At 42.6% G+C, this 22,609-nt stretch overlaps 2 protein-coding genes across 10 annotated transcripts in view; both read left to right on the top strand.

Moving 5' to 3' along the window:
- PFKFB2 (6-phosphofructo-2-kinase/fructose-2,6-biphosphatase 2) overlaps window positions 1-6,121 on the top strand; it is a 40,080-nt gene extending 33,959 nt beyond the window's left edge. For 6 of the 8 annotated variants that reach the window (XM_033917961.1, XM_033917967.1, XM_033917963.1 and 3 more), the window contains 2 exons: window positions 1,319-1,341; window positions 5,340-6,121. In XM_033917961.1, coding sequence (XP_033773852.1) covers window positions 1,319-1,341; window positions 5,340-5,388 — 72 coding nt within the window. In that variant the 3' untranslated portion in view covers window positions 5,389-6,121. The remainder of the gene's footprint in view (window positions 1-1,318; window positions 1,342-5,339) is intronic. The other 2 variants (XM_033917965.1, XM_033917968.1) reach the window with 1 other exon arrangement.
- Window positions 6,122-14,738: 8,617 nt separating this feature from the next.
- Window positions 14,739-22,198, top strand: CD46 (CD46 molecule). Of its 2 annotated transcripts, none has more exons than XM_033917974.1 (5): window positions 14,739-14,814; window positions 15,401-15,505; window positions 17,960-18,082; window positions 20,298-20,488; window positions 21,864-22,198. In XM_033917974.1, the coding sequence occupies exons 2-5, from the start codon at window positions 15,445-15,447 to the stop codon at window positions 22,026-22,028; spliced, it is 540 nt and encodes a 179-aa protein (XP_033773865.1). In that variant the 5' UTR covers window positions 14,739-14,814; window positions 15,401-15,444; the 3' UTR covers window positions 22,029-22,198. The 2 variants fall into 2 exon arrangements, with proteins under 2 accessions (XP_033773865.1, XP_033773866.1); XM_033917975.1 differs by lacking the exon at window positions 14,739-14,814 and adding an exon at window positions 14,946-15,109.
- The last annotated feature ends 411 nt before the right edge of the window (window positions 22,199-22,609 follow it).

Raw genomic sequence — 22,609 nt, forward strand, 5'->3', positions numbered from 1 at the left:
AGTGTTTTTAGCACGCGCTAAATGAAAAATTCTAACGCAAGCTCTGTGGAGGCGTTAGCTTGTGCGGTATTGTAAAACCGCTAGTGCACCTTAGTAAAAGGGGCCCTAAGTCACTTAATCCTCCCATTGCCCCAGGTACACTTGATAGAGTTTGAGCCCATCGGGACAGAAAAGGAAATATGATAAAGTTCCTGAATGTAAAAACCACTTCGGATAAGTAATAAAATAAAAAAACAAATAAAAGGTAACTTGAGATACATGGCTTTCGGTCCAGCTTGTGTCAGCTTCTTCTCCCTCCTCTTCCTTTCATCACATTCTTCTTCTTGTTTTACCCAGTGGCGTGGTGTAGCTGTGCCCATCCACCCAGAAGCAGCACCACACTCCCCTCTCTTTCTCTCCTCTGCCGACAGCCGGTATCTGCCCCTGTCTCTGAACCCTTTCCCTGATGTACGTCAGAGGCTGCCACAGCGATTCATTTTTGCTGCCTGCGTGGGCCCAGCAGGCTTCCCTCGGCCGCGTCCTGCCCTCGCTGACATCGTCTCCATCCATTTCCTTATTGGTGGGATACAGCGATGGGAAACTTGCAGAGCCGGCACAGGCAGTGAAAAGGAATCACTGTAGCTGCATCTGTGAGGGGGGAGGGGAATTGCCAGTCTGTGGGTGGAGGAATGGGGAGAGAGGGAGAGATGTTGGATGCAGGGGGAAGCTGAAGGAAGGTACTGAAGGGGATAGACTTAGTAGATAAGGACAGGTTGTTCACCCTCTCCAAGGTAGGGAGAACGAGAGGGCACTCCCTAAAGCTAAAAGGGGATAAATTCCGTACAAACGTAAGGAAGTTCTTCACCCAGAGAGTGGTAGAAAACTAGAACGCTCTTCCGGAGTCTGTTATAGGGGAAAACACCCTCCAGGGATTCAAGACTAAGTTAGACAAGTTCCTGCTAAACTGGGACGTACACAGGTGAGGCTGGACCCATTTAGAGCACTGGTCTTTGACCTGCTGGACACAATGGACCACTGGTCTGACCCAGCAGCGGCAGTTCTTATGTTATAAAAAATGAGATATGTATGGGGTAGGGAGATGTGGAAGGTTTTCAGAAATGTGCAAGGCTTCAATATCTAGCTAGCAGCATCTGCCATTTTCACTGAGTCTGTCTTCCCCATCCTTCATGTGTATCTGAGTGTCTTCTACAGGGACGTACGGGTTGCAGTTTGCTCACATGTTAATGAGTTGCAGATCTTTTTCACTTTATCTTTTTTTCTTTTCTCCTCTTCCTTCTCCAAAATGCTTGACCTTTCCTTTGCTGTCCTTCCTTTTCAGCCTCAGGCGGGAAATACTTGTCCGTGAGTATCAAAGATTGGAACTTCAATTTAATCATTGCATATATTTCGATGTTTTACTAAGCAGTGCTATTCATATTTTGGATGTGTGCATTGCAAATACATCTAAATCCCAGCTTCAGAAAGCCAGGATAGGCTTGTGCAAAACTCAAATATGTGTCTCTGGCAAGAGGATGTGTTTTGGGTGGGACTAGGGCAGTGCAAAAAGAATTCTCTGTCACATTATCAATGGAATTTACACCAAATCCCAGAGACATCGAAATTAGAGAAAATTGTTCACCTTAGGCTAGATTCACTAGCCCCCCATTCCGTGTCCGATCCGTGCCCGATTGCATGCAGGCCGACGAATTCACAAAAGGCCTGCATGCAAATGGGGATGATCGTTGACATGCTCCCCACCCATGTCACGGATCGCTAGAGAGCGATCCTTGAGCATGTGCAGACCATCTTCCTTGCCTGTAGATGGTCTCCGCATGCTCTGAGTAGGGAACATTTTTTGCAAGGCCTATGAATACATTTTCTCTTCCAAAGTTGTTTTTATTCTGGTTGGCCACAAGAGTGACCTGGAAGCAGAAAGCGTCGTGCCCCGGGCTGAGGTAGAGGCAATGGCAGTGTTGCTGGGCATGTCGGACTTCGAAACATCAGCAATGTGGATGCTGCTTTTGAATTTCTGATGCAACGTATCTGCACGCAGAAGCCCAGCCGTACAGCGAGAGCTGGGAGGGGGGGGGGTCAAACTAGTCTATCATATCACAAAGTTCACCCCCAGGAGGAAGAAACCAATACATGTTACCCAAAAGACAGGGTGAATGGAAGGCGACCAAATCACTGATTCAAAGACAGCTTGGATTAGCTTTTTGTTTTGCAAGCCTGTGGTTTTAACTCGCTTTAAGCCTGTGTGTTAAAGCCACGGGCTTGCCCTGCGGGGAAGCAGACACTCCTGTAGCATATAACTGGCACACACATGTCTGTTCCTGCATGATTTTAGATCAGATTCCACACGGGCAGGTCCTGTTCTAAAATATTAAGGAACTTGACACATTCCAACATGGCTACATCTGTTCTAAAATCCACCTCTTAAAAGAAAAACGTGGTCCCTTACTGCCATCCTTTTAACTAGGCGTGCAAGATTGCAAAAGAGAATACGTACATGGCATAATATAGAAACAACACATAAAGAGCTTCATTCTGTGTTCTTTCTGCAGCTGGGATACATCTGGGTACAATAATACCAGTCTCGAACTTTTTTCCATAGGTATTAGGAAAATTAATCTTCCTTTCATTTGTATCAATACTTATATCATTAATGCTTATGCTCTAATTCCTCATTTTAATTAGACCTTATGTATAGGTCACAGTTTCCCTTACCCTCTCCTTTAGGCTTAGCCATGTTTTTAAAATTATTCTTTGTTACCCTCCAGATATTTTTTCCCTAAATGTACCTTTATTTTCTTTAAAGATTGTAGTTCATCCCCCTCTCCTTTTATATCGGTAATTATTTGTACGTATATACTGTACGTTTATTTGTATAAAATTGTTTTATTTTTGTCTCCTATTTTTAAATTGTCATACGCATTGAAGTACTTGACATTGCGTGTACAACAAACTTTTAATAAACTTGAAACTTGATATGGTAAACTTTTGAAACTAGCCAGAAGAAGGAGCAGCGTAATCGAACACAATGAAAGAAAAACAATTTCGGAAGCCCCCAATAAAGGAGACAAAGCCCTAGAAGAAGACAAGTTAATAACGAGTGAAAAAACACAACTAGGTTTAACTTTGCATTTTTGCACTAATGGAGTTTATTCTACTGTCTTATTTGTTGCCTTTATACAACACAAATGATCTTAAGTTGAGTGAAAGGGAATAAGAAATCCAATATAAAGCGACTTTCACCCTCTTAATATTAATAAAATAATAGATCGGTGAAGAACGGGTGGCATTATCTGATATTTATGCAAAGTAGCTGTCCTCTGATGATAGAAGAACCAAAACCACTTCTACTTGTCATCAGAAACAAAACAGGTCCATGCATTTATCACAAACACTAATTCAGGGGCACTATAACAAGTGTCCAGAGAAGCTGAGCAACCAGTAAAATGAAAAAATAAGGAGGAAAGAGCCTCAGATGCCAAACTCCACCCTACAGAGACAGGTGCAGTGGCATAGTAAGGGGGAGCAGTTCGCCCCAGCTGTTTGAGGCTTGTGCAGCTGAGGACGGAGCTTAGGTATTGGTGGAATGAGGCATTGTGACATCACAATCTCAGCTCTAGAATGTTGCTACTTAGGATTTTAAAGCATTTGAGGCTTGTGCAGATGAGGACGGAGCTTAGGCATTGGTGGAATGAGGCGTTATGACATCACAATCTGAGCTCTAGAATGTTGCTACTTATGATTTTAAAGGGTTTGAGGCTTGTGCAGATGAGGACGGAGCTTAGGCATTGGTGGAATGAGGCATTATGACATCACAATCTGAGCTCTAGAATGTTGCTACTTATGATTTTAAAGGGTTTGAGGCTTGTGCAGATGAGGACGGAGCTTAGGTATTGGTGGAATGAGGCATTGTGACATCACAATCTCAGCTCTAGAATGTTGCTACTTAGGATTTTAAAGCATTTGAGGCTTGTGCAGATGAGGACGGAGCTTAGGCATTGGTGGAATGAGGCATTATGACATCACAATCTGAGCTCTAGAATGTTGCCACTTAGGATTCTAAAGGGTTTGAGGCTTGTGCAGATGAGGACGGAGCTTAGGCATTGGTGGAATGAGGCATTATGACATCACAATCTGAGCTCTAGAATGTTGCTACTTATGATTTTAAAGGGTTTGAGGTTTGTGCAGATGAGGGCGGAGCTTAGGTATTGGTGGAATGAGGCATTGTGACATCACAATCTCAGCTCTAGAATGTTGCTACTTAGGATTTTAAAGGGTTTGAGGTTTGTGCAGATGAGGGCGGAGCTTAGGTATTGGTGGAATGAGGCATTGTGACATCACAATCTCAGCTCTAGAATGTTGCTACTTAGGATTTTAAAGTGTTGGAGGCTTGTGCAGATGAGGATGGAGCTTGCAGGAATGAGGCAAGGACAGGAAATGAACTCACAGGTACGGGATGGGAAAATGAGTTCCCAAGAGGACGGGGAAAAATTTGTCCCTGTGTCATTCTCTAGCCAGCGTTTCACATTCATGGCTACTTCAGAGTGTGAATCCACTGCACAGACCTGTATTGTCAGAAATCACCTCAGTCATGTCTTGCTGCCCCCTGTATTAGTTTTTGTAATGCAAGTATGCACCTGTTTTGTTTCTGATGACAAATAGAAGTGGGTTTGGTTATTACAGTATTTTTTTGCTTTCCCCATAGAATATGCACAAAATAGAGGTGCCTTTGGAATTTTCTATAGGTTCCTGGTTATAGAATTACCCTCTGCCTGTTTAAGTGCCAGCACTGAAAATCCATATGCAACTTATGCCATAATTATTGTTTCAAATTAGACCAGCACTTAAAGCGGACATTCAGGCACAATATTCAAAGGATTTATGCTCCTAACTTTGGGTTCCTTATACAAAGCCACAGTAGTGATTTCCCTGAGGCAAAGGCACCAAGGCCCGTTCAGTTCCTCTGGGCTTTGGTGCATTTGCTACAGGATCCATCCTCCATTCTGTGTTCACAGGAAAAAGTCTTGGGAAAGAGGTCCTAAAAGTGGAAATGCATAAAAGGTTAGCAGAACAGTTGAAGACATATTTGAAGATGTCATGCCATGGAAGCAGTAATCTCCAACCCCCACCCCCTTCTGAAATTTGTCATTTTAGGCATTGGAGGCTATATTTTAAGCCTCTAACGTTGCTTTTTCCTGCTTTTCCATGACCAGGTTGTTTATTTTTGCTATCAGTTCATATAGTTTTGCAGAAGTTCTTGTTAAAAGAACTGCCACAGGGACCGATATATCCCTGGTCCTGCCGCCTTTCAGAAGGTACTGAAATAATCTATTAATTCTCTTCCTCAGGCAGAAGACCCATCCTGACTCTTTACTTCCACTCTGTGCCACCAAGTGAAGCAGAAGGATGTTGTTCGTGCAGTGGCGAACCAGACAAGCTCTTCCTTCCCCTCCACCTCTGCACGATGCATAGCTCCAGAGAATCAGCCAGTAGCAGACCTTTGTACAAGTCTCTTTTTCAAATAGTGGATCTTCATTTCAGATGGATTATTATGTATATGAACATTTTGAAAGTTCTTTGATTTTGCTCTTTTTATCGTTTCATAAGAAGGAGGAATGAGTTCCATTTTATTCAGACTTCCTTATTTATTCATACCCTGGAATCTCAGTCTTTCCTCTCTTCATGTTTTGACTTTTGTGTAATGTATAATTAAGTGCCTTTCATCCTTTCTGTCCATACTGGGTAAAAATATGTTATTTATTAGATTGTTTTTAAGAAGGAACTTCAGCTGGGACTTGTAGCACCAGGACAGGACATGCCCTAATGGGATCTGAATATGTTCTAATATAATGTCATTGTATAACAGGTGAAACATTCTCTGTCCATTACTGCTAAAGTCTCACTTGAAATTCTGGCTTCTCTCCCTACAAATCAGGAAGTTTAGCTTTCAAGTGGAGAAAAACAGCAAAGCTCTGATGTCATTAGAATGTGATGTCATTTTTTTCTAGAGAGACATTTCATCATTTTGTTGTTTTGTTTTTAACGTTTGAGGGGAGAGCCGTGTGGGGTGTGTAAGAAGAGAAGGTGTTTGACCTTATATTTTATTATTTTAAACCAGATGAGGATCAGATTCAGTTCTTTTTTTTATCTGGCTGGGAAAAGATAGTGAGGTAGGCAAAGAAAACCTCCCCAAGCCAAAAGGCTTCTATTATCCTGCATCCTTTGAGCCAAACACGATTTACTACGAACAAATCATGATGCATTTCAAACTTGGAAAGTGATGCCAGTTATGTCTTAAAGGAGCATTATGCTTACACTTTCTTTCGAATATCTTCCCCTTGAAATTGCACCTGAATTTAGAAATTCTAGCAGAACTACATAAAGAAGTCATTCATAAAAAAAAACCTCACAGGTGGAAGTCATAAGAACATAATGGCCCTATTGGGTCAGACCAATGTTCCATCCTGTTTCTAACAGTTGCCAGTCCAGGTGACAAGTACCTGGCAGAACCCCAAATTGTAGCAACATGCCGAACAGAATCCCAAAGACCAGCAAGATTCCAGATTTTCAAAGAGCAGCAAGATTCCTAAATCCCAAATAGTAGCAACATTCCATTCTACGATCCCAGGGCAAGCACTGGCTTCCGCCATGTCTGTCTCAGTAGCAGACTATGGACTTTTCCTCCAGGAACGTGACCAAACTTTTCTTAAACCCATCTACATTAACCACTGTTACCACATCCTCTGGCAATGAGTTCCACAGCTTAACTATCCTTTAAGTGAAAAAGCAAATTGAACTGGTCAGGCAGGCACACCGGTCTTGTTTACTGAATACTGAATTCTGGAGCTGTGTCTGTCCAGAAGATGACTGGGCTCTTAGTTTCCAGTTGCTCCTTTCATCCTGCTTTAAGGATTGTTGCTAAGTTGATGCCTTTACTGGTTGTCGTACACTAAAACAGTGATCGCTTTCGCCTGTCATATTTTCTCATGTTTTAGACACAAGGGGTTTGATAATATTATTGCACTGTTGAAAATGATAAACCTAATTTATAACAGTCTCTGGGGTAAAGAAACTCATCATGATGCTGCTTCATAATTAGATCTTGAATGGTTAAGGGTAAAAGCCACTGGAGTACTCAAGGTTCGCCATTATCTCCCCTCTTTATTCATCCCTTGGTTTTGTTTGAATCAAAAATGGTTTTACTCGTTTCATTTATGCAGATGATATAAGAACATAAGAAAAGCATTTAGGGTCAGACCAATGGTCCATCTAGCCCAGTAGCCTGTCCTCATGGTGGCCAATCCAGGTCACTAGTACCTGGCAAAAACCCAGAGTAGCAACATTCCATGCTACCGATCCAGGGCGAGCAGACTATGGACTTTCCCTGCAGGAAATTGTCCATTTGCTGTTACTGTTTCATCGATTATTTTTGTAGCAGCCTGTCCATCTATAGATGTCCATCGAGTATTTTATCTGATAGTTCCTGTGATTAGAATTTTAGGTGTTCACTTAGATGCACGATTATCTTTGCAACCACATATAAATGTTCTTAAAAATAATTCTTTACCTTACGACAGTTGCTTACACATTAAAGGTATTTTTTAGAGTCTCAGTTTAGACTAATAGTCCAAGCTTGGTGCTGAGTATTTTGGAATTTAGTAATTTAATTTATTTTGGTTGTCCATAGTATCAGCTCAAAATACTGTGGCGAGATTGATGTTCCTTTTAAAGAAATTTGATCATGTTACTGAGTCCTGTTTGCAGTTACATTGGCTACCAATTGGCACAAGCGTTTGGTTTCAATTCACCTGTGTTCTCTATAAGGTTTTCCATGGGCTAGCTCCAAGCTATTTGATTGATTGTTTCAGCTTTGCAAATCCATCAAGGGTAGCTTGCAATAATGACTGTCATTTCTCCCTCTATGAGGGGGTAATCTAATAGACATTACACTGAGCAGTTGCTAGCATATCAGGCAGTTCGATTTTGGAGAGAAGTGTTGGCTCATTGTCCTGTTGATGTACCCTAACGATGTTATAGACGTCATTTAAAGACCTATTTAAAAATATTTTATGTAATAAGTGCTGTCGTATTCTATTTTTGAAGTTGTATATTCTCAATATTGTATTGATGACTTCCTGTTGTGAACCGCTCTGAACTAGATGGTAACATCGTTATACAAATAAAGGTTATTATAATTATTATCATTATTAACTGCTATAATACAAAGATGAGGGCAAAGACATGCAGCTGGGAAGATGTATCATTTTTCCTACAGCCTCATGCAGTATATTACCCTGACTGCCGCAAATAAGATAAAACTCTCCCCTGCTACCCAATCAGATGTCGGGTTAAGAGGATTCCAGTAGGGGTCAGACCTGAGGCTGCCTTATGGAGTTTGAGATCTTTGAGGTTTCAATTTCTTGTTTGCTGTCTATCTCAGTGTACATAGCCTCATTTTAGAAAAAACACTGAGTCAGAGAAATGAGGTGGGGGGGTGTTAAGAAGGAAAGGGAAGCAGATACTGTACAGAGGAAGGTTAAGATGAGCTTAGTAAGCCAGCTTTAGTTTTCAGCAGCACAGGTCATATCAACCATTACTGTTTGCGACCTTTGAAAACAGAGTCTTGCACTAGCATGGATCTATCTCGCTGCAGATGACATTGGGAGTTTGAGTCAGGTCACTGCAGTGTGCTTGATGGGAATTTCCAGGTTCATCACAACCTATCAAGCGTAGGTGGTCGGCTGAGCTGTTTGGAGAGGCTAAAGTTGGTGGGACAGGCCTGAGTCCTTAATTGGCTGACAACATGCAGAAGGAAAAAGGTCAACAAAATAGTTGCAGATCATACATAATATCTACATTTAATGAAGAAAGTGATAAAATTAAACAAGGCAAGCCTTAGTAAATATACAGGGTGGACCACGAAAAAGTAACTCACCTCTTAAATCGGTACCAGAAAGATGGTGTTCTCCCTGTGAGCAAGGGGTTATGGCCACCACATTCCCCGGACTTGTCCACATGCAAATTTTATCTGTGGGGAAATTTAAAGCAGAAGGTGTATGCCAACAATCCAGAATGAACTCGAGGAAACCATCACAAACGCTCTTCGCAGGGTCACTGTTGAAGAGGTGCAAGCAGTATCAGCCAACAGGATCCGACGTGCCCAAAGGTGCATAGACGTGAACGGGGACCTCTTTCACCATCTGTTGTAACTTGTGGGTAAGTGGATAAAAACAATCCACTTGCTCGTTCATCTTGTCATACTATCGCCGGAGGCGGGCTACTTTTCCGTGGCCCACTCTTGTAGGTCTACTAGGCATCTGAATTAAAGTGGATTTTAAAAAGTGTCATTAGATGATGCCTACATATCTATAGAGGTCTGCAGCCAGTCTTCCTCCTCTCCCACTTGCTCCTCTCTTTCTCACATCCCATCTGCCCCTCTCTCACACAGATATCTTCCCTCAGAGAGTTTCTTGATTTTGCTGTCTCATGAGATTTGGAGCTGAAAGGTCAACAGGTTCTTCGTGAACCTTAGGTCGCCTAATTTGTCTGAGAGTTCCATGGCTGCACAGGGAGGCATGGGGAGAGGAGGTAAGGAAACTGCTGGACATGAGGGAAGTGGAGGGAAGGAATATGCTGGACCAGAGTGTAGAGATACCCATCCAGAAGAGTGACATGTACCATCCCAATAAGTGAAACTGAAGGTCAATGAGTGAGGTTTTTCTCACGATGCATTAAATGTATACATTTGAAATGGTGGTGAAGGGACTGAAGCCCAAGGAAGGGCTGCTGGCTGCTCTTATTTGCAAGTAATGCCTTCACTTACACGTAACTATGGATTTCTATATCATAGACGACATGTTACATAATTTTAAACCTAATTATTTCAAGCATTTTTATGAAACTATATATTTATTAGAAGATGCTGATTCAAATGCAACAAACCACATCTTTCTATCATTTCATTTGCCAGAGATAGTATTTCAATCTGATAACTAGAACCCAACTGACAATGTTGCCTTGTTTCTCAAGTAAACGTGCACCAAGACTTGGTACCTTTTCTTAGATAGTACTGTAATGTAATCCCCCCCCCCCATGTCAAACATTGTCCTTGTGTGTCCCTATGCTCCCTCCATGCCTAACATCTCATCTCTGTCTCCTTGTCCCTCCTCTTTTCTCTACAACCTCCTCCCCACACGCACACACACACACAATACAGGCAAGAGCACACACAACACACACGCCATGTTCAACATTGCATTTCTGTGTCCCTATACCCTCTCTGTCCAACACTGCTCTGTGTCCCTATGCTTCCTCCATGCCCAATGTCTCTTCTGTCTTCCTGTCTCTCCTTTCTTCCTTTCCTCCCACCCCTACCCCAGGGTCTCCTTTTCCTCTCTCCCCCCCCTCCCGTGCACTCTCTTCCCCTCCTAGGTCCAGTGCCTTTCCCTCCAATCTCAGTCTCTCTCCCTTCCTTCCATTTCACACACACCTGCCCCACTGATCCAGCATCTATCCTTCTTCCTTCAAGTTCTGGGTTCAATACTTCTTCCTGTTTGTCCCTCTCCCCCACCCCACACCGATCTAGCAGAGCAGCTCTCTATCCCTGGGTCTGGCACTTCTGTTACCCCCCATCCAGTTCCAGCATCTCTCCCCTTTCATTCCCACCACCCCTTCGAGGTAACTTCTTTTCTCCACTCCCCACAGTCTGTCTACCTTTTTTCTATCGCTGCATCTACTAAACCTGCCTATCTTGGGTCTTCTGGCCTTCCCTGTGAGCATCCTGCCCTTGTGGAAACAGGAAGTTGTGTCAGAAAGGGTGAAACACATCAGAAGGCAGCCTAAAGCCTTGAGTCAGGGAGATTTAGTAGATGCAGTGCAGCAACCTGCAGTAATGGGAAAAAAAATTAGACTGCAGAGATTGAGAACAACAGATGATGGGATCGGGAGGGGAGGAAGGAAAGGGGATAGATGCTAGAACCAAGATGGAGGAGGGAAGTAAAGTACTGGACAGTGACAGATGTAGGCATCTGAAGCGATTGACCCTACTCTAGATAACCGGGTGAGAGTTGGGGCTTGCAGCTGGGGAGGCCCAGAACTAATGGTGGTTGAGTGCATAACATCCCATCTTGAGCTGCCCAGGCCCCCTGCTGAACTTAACTGGACTAATACCAGCTGCACATCCTGTTAAGTGCCATCGACTCCTACCCCATCTGAAATCATTTTCTTGTACTTTTTCTGACTTCATGTGCAAGGGAAGCAGGGTTGCCAAATTTGCACCCCATTCATTGCCTCTCCTGCTTCATCACCAATGTAGTGGGTGGAGCTGGAGCACTAGGGTGTTACATGTGGCATGGTTCCGGCTCGGGGCCTCCTGCCCTGTATGTGTATTGCGTTGCATTGAGCTCATAAGCAGCATTCTATGCCATAAGGTGCATTATTTGAATAATTGTCTGTTGCCTGGGTCTGGCCTATTCTTCTGTACTCCACTTGGGTGAATTGAAAGATGATAAATAAATCCTAATGAATAAGTATCATCTTGGTGGAGATCTTTCTTTCCAATGCTATTGTCTTTCTAAATTGTATTGTATCGGTACCACGATTAGTCCCGTGGTGCTTTGAGCTCTATATGGCATTAATCTTTCTGTCTGGAAGCCTGTTTGCAGCATTATCTTTTGGTGAAGCAAATTGCTGTAATACGTATTTTGACGAAGCATTTTCTCATCTAGCTTCAGTTTGTAGAGCAAAAATTTTAAGCAGGAATCTTAAAAATTCATGAAAAAATCATTTGCATTCCGACAATGCAAAGTGTCTGACGGGCACAAATCCTCAGATGCTGACACTGCTGTATCCAAGAGCTGAGTCATTGTTTAAATGTCTGATGTAATTGTGACTAAAACACCCTTCAAATTGACACTCTCAAATAAAAGCCTATGTACAGAATCAAGAGGGTTGGTGTTTTGTATTTTTTACTTATAGAAGGTCCTAAATCAGGGCCAGATTTTCCTATAGGCTAACTAGGCTTCAGCCTAGGGCCTCAAGATCAAGAGGGGCCTACATTCAAATTGTTAGCAAAATTAAAATTACACTATTCTAAAAACAGTGAATTTTTATGTTTTATATACAGTATATAACATAACATAGCATTTGTATACTGCAAAACCATGAGGATCCTCGTGGTTGACAATTAAAAAAAAACCCAACAAACTTAAGTGTTCTCTTTTTTCTATCATTGTAGTTCCAATCCCTTCTCCCCTTTTGTTCCTGTTTGTTCTTGTCCTTAAATTGTCTTTGCCCTCGGTTTGTTGTTGATAATATTGCATTTTAATTGTTATGGCATTTTTGTACACTGCCTATAAAGTTTGAGTGGGCAGTATAATTAATTTTAAATAAACTTGAAACTTATAAGATGGTGAGTTGTTTCAAGTTTCAAATTCTTTTATTATGGCTTGATATACCGATTTAATTTCCAAAGTAGTTTACATCATACAACTTCTAAAAAAATTTCATTTAAAAAGGGGTAGTGACTCGTACATGCTAAAATTTTCTATTGACTAGACACGGTACAAAAGGGAAATGGGTAATTTCATTCTCATATACCACCAGAGACGGTTTACAGCAAGAAGGAACTGCACAAACAGGGAATTACTTACATAAACATATCAAAATTTCTCTGAAAATACAAAATGGCAATTAAGTCACATATTTATCAAACAGATAAGTTTTAAGAATTTTTCTAAATAAATAATAAGATTGAGCTTGGGGAATAAGCGTATTCCAACATGAATTCATTGCACTGGCCTGAAATGCAAAAGTTTTTCCTAAGAATTTCTTATAACAACATGTTTTTACCGATGGAAACGTAAACTAGTAAGTTTTTCGTGTATTCTTATTTGAATTAAAAAAATTCAAAGTGGGAAGAGAGGTAGGTTGGAGTCGATCCAAATAAGACTTTAAAACAGATACAGCCAAATTTAAACAAAACTCTAGCCTCAAATGGCAACCAATCGAGCTTTAAATAATAAGGGCTTACATGATCATGTTTTTTAAGACCAAAAATCAGATGAACTTTCATATTCTGTATTATTCTGAGATGGTAGAGGGGAAAACGTTAGAGAAATGTATTGTACAAATAAGTTTTTAACTGCTTTCTAAAGTTCATATACGAGGTAGAAGTACGCAATAGTCAGCGGTGAACAGAATCCCAAGTAGCTGCTTGATTTGAGAGCAGTCTGTTATGAAATCTTTTGTAACGGCATCCCCTGACTGATGGAAAATCGGACATTATTGAAATATGTGAAGAGCGTCGAAAACTAGAAAAGTTAAAATGATCCACTCAATACCCTGGAGCCATTCCATGCCCCACCTTATAACATAAACATCCTGGAAGCGGAGGCCCCTGACTATTCCCTCTGGCGTAGTCACATGATTACGTTGCTTTCTTGGGAACGGAGGGGAGTCCAGGACATTTCTTCCTCGCTGGGATGGGCCTTCCAGCAAATTTGGGAGCCTTTTTGGATAACATTGTCTCCGGTGGCTTGTAGCCCCTGGTACTTGTTCTATTATCTGTTTCTTCTGTTTTGTTTGACATCAGTGAGAGGGGGGGGATGGGTTGTGGGTTGGGTTGGTGGGGTGGGTTTGCGAGATTTTGTGTGAAATATGGAGCTGCTTGTTGCTCTTTGTACTTGTTTCTGATTGCTGTTTTTCTTGGTGCTCAATAAATATATTTGACGATAACATAAACATCCAAACTTAAACAACACCCTTGACACAATGCTAAAATTATTTTGACATTTTCATTTATGTATTGTTTCTAGGGTATTCAATATGGTGTAACTTTTTTTTTTTAATACTTTATTCATTTCATATCTTAAATCAAGTACAATCAATACAAATATCAATTTCACTTTCAAATACACTTGACATCTTATAAACAACCCTTATAAAATATAATATCTCCCTTCCTTATATAATTATGAAAAATATATTCATTCTATTATAATCAAAAAATACCCAACCCCTCTCCCTCCCCTATTTTCTTTAATTTTTTTTAAATTCTTATTAACCTATTAACATGGGGCCTCCAAGCTTTTTATAGCTTTGGGCACGGCCAGGTCTAAACCCAGCAGTGCTCCCCACCACACACACAGATCTTGACCTTTTTTTAAATTCCTGGATTTTATTTCTTTCAGCCCAATTGTCAATTTTGGATTTGTGGGTTTGTATTTGCTCTTAGGGCATCTTGCACTCTTCTGGATGTCTGTCCTAAGCAAAGGTGGGCTCTGTGCTTCCTTCCATCCATCCTTTTCTGTGAGACATAAGAACATAAGAATTGTCGCTACTGGGTCAGACCTGCGGTCCATCATGCCCAGCAGTCCGCTCACGTGGCGGCCTTTTGGTCAAAGACCAGCGCCCTAACTGAGACTAGCCCTACCAGCGTACGTCCATGTTCAGCAGGAACTTGTCCAACTTTGTCTTGAATCCCTGGAGGGTGTTTTCCCCTATTACAGACTCTGGAAGAGTGTTCCAGTTTTCTACCATTCTCTGGGTGAAGAAGAACTTCCTTATGTTTGTACAGAATCTATCCCCAAACAGTACAATAACAATCTTCCTCCTTTCCTTTCAATGCGAACCAATCCATTCTTCACTTTCATTTCACTCAGTTACTGGGTCATTTACCTGGACTACTATAATTACTGATTAATGGATTGGTAAATATTGACTGAGGTCAGTGCCATTAACAGGAAAAGGCAGTTTCTATTAACATCTGTATAAATAATGGACTTTACAATAGAGAAGATGTATCGTCTTTTTGCTTGAACACAGGTAATGCATGAATCTAAAAAAAATTGTTGGTTTTGATGGTAAATGTGAATCTATTCTGCTCAACATATGTGAGGCTACCCTGCAATTTAATCAGATCAATAGCTTGAGACAGACCTAATGGAAGACTCAAAGGAAATGTGACCAGTTTCGATGCTTAAGGTTGCAAGGTAGCAATTAGAATGGATCTCGGGACAAATTAATTCTTGCTGACACGATGGCATTAAAATAGCTCCCAAAGGTATCACAACAAGAATTGCAGAGGTGTTGCCTGGGATATAACACTACAGTGGCTGTGGTAAGGAAGAATTTTCAACATGCTTGTGAGATCTGTTTGTGGTGCTCGGATCTGGATCCTAAGTCTCCGGATGGTACAAGGGCCTCTAGAGCAGAGCTTCCTAAACTTTGGGTCGAGACCCCAAATGGGATCAGAAAACCCAAATTTAGGGTCATGACCTAGGTGAGCTGCAATCATGGAGTCATGGGCTCTTGAGAAATTCTTGAAACTCCTAGACATAAATACTTGGAGCTGATTTAACCGGGTCTGCAAGGAAACCTTCGGTTTCAGAACTTCCTCGTTTCTTTGCAGGATCTGAAGAGCTGTGTTAATTGTGCTCCTGAAATAGCACTCAGATGATGAAGAAAATATTTCCAGGTCTCTGCCTGATTCAAGGGCTCATTGCTGCACTGTGGGGTAAGGACAGTTTTTGTAGCATTTTCTGGCCAATCTGTGAGATCAATTCTTTTTATTAACTATAACTATGGTTAACCAGGTCGAGCCTTGTTTCTCAGGGATGACTCAGTATGTAAGTTCAAGATTTACCAGTAGTTTAGTTTAGCTATTAGTGAAAGCTACTGTTTAAAGGTAAAGATCTAAAAACAGAAGATCAAAATCCTCCACAAACCAAATCCAACACAAGACAACAGTGATGGAGACAAAAATTCAGGAAGGCAAAATTGACGTATAGAAACTTTATTGCAGAAACCAATGGATGATGTTATATTATGGTAAACAAAAGACTCGCCACGAATCGTGTTTCGGCCCCTAAGGCCTGCATCAGGAGTCTAATCGCTAGGCTGGTTCCACAAAACAATATTGTTCTGGCCGCATAGATCTTTAGTATCTTGAATCATGAACAAAATATTGCAATGTCATGAATAAAATGCCGGCAAACAACCAACAGGCCCTTAGGGGCCGAAACACGGTTCGTGTTGAGTCTTTTGTTTACCATAATATAGCGTCGTCCATTGGTTTCTGCAATAAAGTTTCCATTCGGCAATATTGCTATCCTGACTTTTTGTCTCCACCGCTGTAGTCTTGTGTTAAAGGTAAAGATTCATCTTTCTGATGTCTTTTAGGTGAGCCAGAAAAAGATGGATGTATTACAAAGTTTGCAAACTAAAGAGTGGTAAGATGTCACTTTCTACCACACCTTAATAACTAGACCTCTTAATATCCAAAAAAGCAAGTGTTTTGCAGGTGGGCCACCGATGCACTTAAGTTTTGGAAATGTATAAACAGAGCTGCCAAGTTACCCATTCCAGGAGAGAATCTTTTTGCCAGTCCTGGATTTATGTCAACCTCATCTTGAGCATAAGAATTGTCATACTGGGACAGACCGAAGATTCATCAAGCCCAACAGTGGCCAACCCAGGTCCCAAGTACTTAGCTAAATCCCAAGTAGCAAAACAGATTCTAGGCTGCTTATCCTAGGAATAAGCAGTGGAATTCCCCAAGCCATCTCAATAATGGCCTATGGACTTCTCTTTTAGGAAATTGTCCAAACCTTTTTCAAACCCTGCTAAGCTAACTGATTTCATCACATTCTCCGCAGCACTGATTCCAATGGATAGAATCATGGACTACACATATTGCATTGTTTTGGGATGTAAGTTCAAAAACCTGGGCTGGCCAAAAGTCTCCCTTCTGGAATGGGTAACTTGGCTGCTCTGTATAAAGATGCATGTACGCTATTACCTAAATAACAACTTGATATTAAAACTGATGCAGAGCTGAATTGCTGGAGTAACATTCCAGGGACAGAAGAGTTTTTGCTTATTAAAAGTAATTGTCCTGTTTCTTACTTCCTGAATCTGAGAGCTGTGGTAAGCCTCCCCATGTTCAGAACAGTTTGCAGATCGTAGATGGCTCTAATGCAGGGGTGTCCAATGTCGGTCCTCGAGGGCCACAATCCAGTCGGGTTTTCAGGATTTCCCCAATAAATATGCATGAGATCTCTATATATGCTAATAGATCTCATGCATATTCATTGGGGAAATCCTAAAAACCCGACTGGATTGCGGCCCTCAAGGACCGACATTGGACAACCCTGCTCTAATGGAACGAAGGTAACCTACAGATGCACCAAGGGCAAACTCTTTGGAGAGGAAACACTCTTTTGCAATGCTTCATGGCAGTGGCACACTTCTCCACCCATCTGCAAAGGTATTAAGAACATATGAAAAGCCGTACAGGGTCAGACCAATGGTCCATCAAGCCCAGTAGCCTGTCCTCATGGTGGCCAATCCAGGTCCCTAATACCTGACCAAAACTCAAAGAGTAGCAAGATTCCGGAATCTCCAGAGTAACAACATTCCATGCTATCAATCCAGGGCAAGCAGTGGCTTCCCCCATGTCTTTCTCAATAACAGACTATGGACTTTTCCTCCAGGAACTTGTCTAAACCCTTCTTAAAACCAGCTACACCATCCGCTCTTACCACAACCTCTGGCAACGTGTTCCAGAGCTTAACTATTCTCTGAGTGAACAAATATTTCCTCCTATTAGTTTTAAAAGTATTTCCATGTAACTTCATCGAATGTCCCCTAGTCTTTGTAATTTTGGACGGCATGAAAAATCAATCAACTTATATCCGTTCTACTCCACTCAGGATTTTGTAGACTTCAATCATATCTCCCTGCAGCTCTCTCTTTTCCAAGCTGAAGAGCCCTAACCTTTTTAGTCTTTCCTCATACGAGAGGAATTCTGTCCCCTTTATCATCTTGGTCGCTCTTCTTTGAACCTTTTCTTGAGATAAGGAGACCAGAATTGAGGTGCACCATGGAGTGACACAGGGGCATTATAATATCTTTATAATGTTGTTGTTTGCATGTAAAATTCACCACAGATTCATTTCACTGTGAACAGCTTCCACCTGCCCTCCATCTCTTCCACCAGTCACGGCCACCGTCAACACACCAACTGACCCAGATTCCATAGAGATACAAAGAGTGACTACAAGTGCTGCACCAACGCTCTCTCCAGGAAGAGGTACCGGGTCTTGGATACATATGGGATATTGACAGGAAGTTGCAGAGGTGGCGAAGCTTATTTCCCTTTGTGGCCTGCAAAAGCCATTATTGGAGTGAATGAATTTCATTGTTCTGTCTGAGCAACACAATAACATAGTAAATGATGGCAGATATAGACCCAAAGTCCATCTAGTCTGCCCTGCAAGGTAGCCAGAGATGCACCCGCCACAGCCACCCATGCTTAAACAGCGATTCTCATGCCTCTGCCAAGCCAACCACAGAGAGGCAGCGACACATCATGGTAGAGTTACCAGACTTCCTCCCTGCCCGACAAGGCAGGCAGCAGGGGCGGGGCTAGGGCAGGCCTGGGGGCAGGATAAGGGCAGGGATGTGCAGGGGGTTCAGGGTGTCATCGGGGCAAGAGGGCTTGGGCTCCCTCTTGCCCCGATCATAGTCGGGGGTTTGGGGTGTCGCCGGGCAGGAGGGCTTAGGCTCCCTCCTGCCCGGATCGTTGTGGGGGGTGGGTGGATTCTGTAACCGGTGTTGATTTTGACAGACACCAGTTACAGAATCCAGCTTTTAGGCGAAGGTCTGGCTCCTCCTTCACCTAAAAGCTCTTGTTTTGGGTGTTTGGGAGTTAGGCTTTTTTAGGTTGATGATATGGTATAAGTGTAGAAGTAGTGGTGGTCTGAGTGTTTAAACAGCTGAATGTAGAGGCAGGCCATTATTTTTTTTAAAAAAACCTCCTTTTGGTCGTTTTTTTTTTATAATGGACATTTTCCCTGCTTCTACTTTCAACGTTTAAGGCCTTAGGCCAAAAGGGGACTTAGACGTTTTTTTTTATTATGCCCCTTATTTATTTAAAAATTTATATACCGTATATTAACAATACGGTTTACAAAGATTACAATTATAACAGATTAAGCACCGCATATGAACAGAATTGCAGAACAGCACTGATCCTGTTCAATATGTTTGTGAGTTGCATTGCTGAAGGGTTAGAAGGAAAAGTGTGCCTTTTTGCAGATGATACCAAGATTTGTAACAGAGTAGACACCGAAGAGGGAGCGGAAAATATGAAAAAGGATCTGCAAAAGTTAGAGGAATGGTCTAATGCCTGGCAACTAAAATTCAATGCAAAGAAATGCAGAGTAATGCATTTGGGGATTAATAATCGGAAGGAGCCGTATATGCAGGGAGGGGGAGAGGCACGGATGGGGAGAAGGACTTTGGGGTGATAGTGTCCGAAAGTGAAAAAACAGTGCGACAAGGCGGTGGCTGCTGCCAGAAGGATGCTGGGCTGTATAAAGAGAGGCGTAACCAGTAGAAGAACAAAGGTGTTGATGCCGTTGGTGAGGCCCTACTTGGAGTATTGTGTTCATTTTTGGAGATTGTATCTGGCAAAGGACACAAAAAGCCTTGAAGCGGTCCAGAGGAGGGCAATGAAAATGATAGGAGGTTTGCGACAAAAGATGAATGAGGAGAGACTGGAAGCTCTGAGTATGTATATCTTAGACTGAGGAAAGGAGGGAGAGGGGAGATATGATTCAGACGTTCAAATACTTGAAAGATATTAACATAGAACATAATCTTTTCCAGAGAAAGGAGAATGGTAAAACTAGAGGGCATAATTTGAGGTTGAGGGGTGGTAGATTCAAGAGCAATGTAAGGAAAGTCTTCTTTATGGAGAGGGTGGTGGATGCCTGGAGAGGTGGTGCTCCCGAGAGAGGTGGTGGAGAGGAAAATGGTGACAGAGTTCAAAAAAGCGTGGGATGAACACAGAGGACCTAGAATCAGAAAATAATAGTAAATATTGAAGAACTAAGGCCAGTACTGGGCAGACTTGCACAGTCTGTGTCTGTATATGGCCGTTGATAGGCTGGGGAGGGCTTCAATGGCTGGGATGGTATAGATGGGCTGGAGTGAGCTTTGACAGAGACTTCTGTAGTTGGAACCTAAGAACAGTACCGGGCAGAGCTTTGGATTCTTGCCCAGAAATAGCTAAGAAGAAGAAGAAAAAATTAAATTGAATCAGGTTGGGCAGACTAGATAGACCATTTGGGTCTTTATCTGCTGTTATCTACTATGTTACTATGTTATTTAAAATTAAGCCACCTGCCCCCCCTCATAAAAAAAAAAATGCACCATGGCATTATTAGAAAGATATGGAGCATTTTTAATAAGTAAATGAATTAATTATATCCTGGCTGAACTAAACAGCATTTCTCTTTCAGTGCCACTGCCAAGCTCTCACTGCATGGTGCCAAATGTAGAAAATGGAGAGATCGCTTCAGAGTGGAAGGGACAGTACAGCACCGAGGACTCGGTGGCTTTCCAGTGCTCAGCAGGGTTCCATCTGGAAGGCAGTCCATATGTCACTTGTACTGAGAATGGCAGCTGGAAGCCAGAATTGCCCAAGTGTGTGGTAAGGGAGTATTTCAACCTATATTGGGGCTAGGGGGAGAAGGAGGAAAGAGGGAAAGCAGGGCCAGCGCAAGGACATGTGATTCTCTGGGTCAGGAGTAGGCAATTCCGGTCCTCGAGAGCCAGAGCCAGGTCAGGTTTTCAGGATTTCCACAATGAATATGTATGAGATGGAGTTGCATGCACTGCCTCCTTGAGATGCAAATCTATCTCATGCATATTTATTGTGGATATCTTGAAAACCTGACCTGCCTTTGGCTCTCGAGGACCCAAATTGCCTACCCCTGCTCTAGGTGAACCTTCAGCCATACATACATCCCCTCCCCCCAGGGGTGATGCAAGGTCTAAGCCCCTCATAGTCCTTATCTCCCCTTCCCCTCCCTGCTCCCCAGATGCTCAGTACTTTCTTTTTCTTCCCTACTTCCCAGGTGGCTTGATTCTTCCCGCCCAACACCTACCCCCATGTTAAGCATCTCTTTGCTCTTCCCTTCCCCCTGCTGGGCCTGCCGCTGCTGCTACGCTACCCCAACCAAGCCCAAGTCTGCCCTATCCTAGGGTTACCAGTTATCTGGATTTCCCCGGGGCTGGGGAGGGATGGGGGTGGGACTAGGGCATGATGGAGTGGGGATGGGTGGAACTGGACGGGCCTGGGGACGGATCCAGGGGGGTCCAGATTTTCCAAATGGAAAATCTGGTAACCTTACCCTCACCAAAGTGTGAAAGTGCAGTATGGGGCCTTCCAGCATTGATATGAGCTCAAATGCTCCAGAGCTTCACCCATTCGCACACAAATGTTCTGTTGGAGGGGCCCAAGAGAGGGCAGAATTTGGCAGAGCTTGAGTGTGGGCCTGTGCTGAAAGACCCCTTGCTAGCCTATGGCCCTTGAAAGTGCTGCCGCCTCTCATATTCTGCCACCCTAGCGACTTTGGCAGGTGGCTCCAACCTATCAGAGACAGGCTGAACCAGTACTGATTCTGAACCATGGTCCAGTCTTGTGCTTTTGGCTGAGACTGGGATCCTGTATATGGGGAGAGAGTTTGGGGACATGGGTTGTCCCTTGGAACACCAGCACGAGATAAGTGGTGATTGGATGTTTCTTTTTGCTGCTTGTGTGGGACTATGTTGAATCACTTGTAAGACTCTGCAATTCCTGATGTCTGGTGACGAGGGGACCAATAAATAGCTGTAATGGATTGCAAATGGAGTTTTTTTTATAACTGTTTCGGGATTACTAGTTGTGTTTGTAAGATGGCACAGACTTGCTACTTAGTGTTTCCCTAGCATTTGCGGCTTTCACTGAGGTCTTCAAACTTAATCCAAGCCCACATTTTTGGTCCTTTGTTAACAGTTCCTTTGTCTCTCCGATTTCCTTTTAGAGAGGTTGCAAGTCCTCATCCCTCCTTTCTACTGCACCAAAGAGAAAGGAATTCCTATGCCATGGCAAAAGGCTGGAAGACCTGAAGCCTTATTTGGAACGGAACAAACTTTACCTGGAAATTCAGAAATTACAACTGGAAATTCAACAGAGACAGAAAGCTTAACATATTAATTGTACTTAAGTAAACCCATGCATCTTGATTTTCTGTCTTGTATTTTATTTACTACTGGCTGATCACTGGATGTTTATTTATCCCAATCTTCCAGTATCGATAAACTTGTATTCAGTGATTACGGCTGGAACTTGGACTTAAACGGCATTGGGAGTGTCATGTCAGCGAGCCCGAAAACTATGGATTAGACCAGTGATTCCCAACTCTGTCCTGGAGGAACACCAGGCCAATCGGGTTTTCAGGCTAGCCCTAATGAATATGCATGAGAGAGATTTGCATATGATGGAAGTGATAGGCATGCAAATTTGCTTCATGCATATTCATTAGGGCTAGCCTGAAAACCTAATTGGCCTGGTGTTCCTCCAGGACAGGGTTGGGAACCACTGGATTAGACACCCCTTCCCACTCCACAGTATTTTTTCCCAGATAGTAAGTCATATGTATACCAAGTTTGGTTGAAATCTCTCCATGCGTTTATGGATTACCGTATTTTTCGGTCCATAAGTTGCACCCCCCTGTAGAGGAGGTAAAACCAAGGAAAAAAATGTCCTCCTCTACAGGGGGAATCATCT

This window comes from Geotrypetes seraphini, chromosome 13 (genome assembly GCF_902459505.1).
Source record: "Geotrypetes seraphini chromosome 13, aGeoSer1.1, whole genome shotgun sequence".
In the NCBI taxonomy this organism is placed as follows: Eukaryota; Metazoa; Chordata; class Amphibia; order Gymnophiona; family Dermophiidae; genus Geotrypetes; species Geotrypetes seraphini.